We start from the raw sequence: 1,805 nt of genomic DNA, 5'->3' as shown, positions 1-1,805 counted from the left end.
GCCCCCCGCAGCAGTCGCTGGCGCTGGCCTTCACCGCCCTGCTCTTCCGCTGCGACTTCCCCCGCCACTCCCAGGGCTTCCTGCTCGACTACTTCCTCGTCTCCATCCTCGCCAGCAAGGTGGGGCCGGGGGGCGCCCGGGGGGGCCCAGGCAGCCGGGCCTAAAGCTCTGGGGGGATCCCAGGTGTCCGGGGGGGGGGACGACCAAGGTGTCCAGGCAGGGAGCTGTGCCAGGGGACCCAGGCGTCCGGGTGGGACCTGGGTGTCCTGGGGGGACCCAGGTGTCCGAGTGGGTCCTGGGGAGACCCAGGTGTCCAGACGGGACCCAGGTGTCCAAGTAGGGACCTGGGTGTCCTGGGGGGATCCAGGTGTCCGAGCAAGAATCTGGGCATCCTGGGGGGATCCAGGTGTCTGAGCAGGGACCTGGGGAGACCCAGGTGTCCAGATGGGACCCAGGTGTCCAAGCAGGGACCTGGGTGTCCTGGGGGGATCCAGGTGTCCGAGCAAGGATCTGGGCATCCTGGGGGGATCCAGGTGTCCAAGTGGGTCCTGGGGAGACCCAGGTGTCCAAGCAGGGACCTGGGTGTCCTGGGGGGATCCAGGTGTCCGAGCAAGGATCTGGGCATCCTGGGGGGACCCAGATGTCCGAGCAGGGTCCTGAGCCAAGGACCCAGGTGTCCCAGAGGGGTCCAGGAGGCCGGGGGGGGGGGACCCAGGCAGGGACCTGGGTGTCCAGGTGGGACCCAGGCCTGCGGATGGGACCCAGGCGTCCAGGTTAGGGCCCCAGGCGTCCGGGCAGGGCCCCGGCGTCCGGGCGGCCTGACGCTGCCGCCCCCAGCTGTGGGACCTGCTGTACAAGCTGCGCTTCGTGCTCACCTACATCGCGCCCTGGCAGATCACCTGGGGCTCGGCCTTCCACGCCTTCGCCCAGCCCTTCGCCGTGCCCCGTATCCTTGGGCTCGCAGCTGGGGTGGCCCCCGGGGGGTCGGGGTGGCCCCCCGTGGGTCGGGGTCACCCCGTGGGTCTGGGTTTCCCCATGGGTCTCTCCCCATGGGTCGGGGTCTCTCTCCGTGGGTCAATCTCTCCCCATGGGTCGATCCTTCCACTATGGGTCTCTCTCCATGGGTCGGGGTCTCTTCCTGTGGGTTGGTCTCTCCATGTGGGTCTCTTCCCCCTATGGGTTGTTTTCCCCATGGGTTGGGGTCTCTCCCCATGGGTCGGTCTCTCGGTGTGGGTCTCTTCCCCCCATGAGTTGTTCTCCCCATGGGTCGGGGTCCCCTCACGGGTCAGGGTCTCTCCCTACGGATGGGGACGTCTCCCTCCGTGGGTCAGGCTCTCTCTCCCTATGGCTTGGGGTCTCTTCACCGAGGGTCTGGGTCTTCTCCCATGGGTGTCCCCCCTCTGTGGGTCTGGGTCTCCCTTCCGTGGGTCCTATCCCTGGGGGTCTCTCCTCCCGCTGTGGGTCTGGGCCCCCCCCCCCCGTGGGTCTCTCCCCCCCCGCCGTGGGTCCGGGGCGGCGCGGTGGCCCTTGACGGGCGGCCAGACTCGGCGATGCTGCTGCTGCAGGCCGGGCTCTCGGCGCTGCTCTCCACCCCGCTGACCCCGCTGCTGGGCAGCGCCGTCTTCCTCATGTCCTACGCCCGCCCCGTCAAGTTCTGGGAGCGCGACTACAAGTGGGGGCCCCGGCGGGGCGCTGTGGGGCGCTGTGGGGCGCTATGGGGCGCTGGGAGGTGCTGCGGGGTGCTGCGGGGTGCTGTGCAGGGCCAGGGGGGTGCTGCGAGGTGTTATAGGGTGCTATGGGGTGCC

The 1,805-nt window shown here is 69.7% G+C and overlaps 1 protein-coding gene across 1 annotated transcript in view; it reads left to right on the top strand.

The window, feature by feature from the left end:
- The window catches only part of PCNX3 (pecanex 3), a gene marked incomplete at its 5' end in the record, with an annotated part of 13,591 nt that overhangs the window by 6,251 nt on the left and 5,535 nt on the right, over window positions 1–1,805 (top strand). Inside the window, 3 exon segments of the mRNA XM_026061896.1 lie at window positions 1–119; window positions 838–946; window positions 1,543–1,704. Of these exon segments, the coding sequence (XP_025917681.1) occupies window positions 1–119; window positions 838–946; window positions 1,543–1,704 (390 nt within the window).

This window comes from Apteryx rowi, unplaced genomic scaffold (genome assembly GCF_003343035.1).
Source record: "Apteryx rowi isolate R43461 unplaced genomic scaffold, aptRow1 scaffold_1863, whole genome shotgun sequence".
Lineage (NCBI taxonomy): Eukaryota > Metazoa > Chordata > Aves > Apterygiformes > Apterygidae > Apteryx > Apteryx rowi.
Note: the sequence above shows the minus strand (reverse complement) of the source record. Positions and strands in the feature narration are given on the sequence as shown.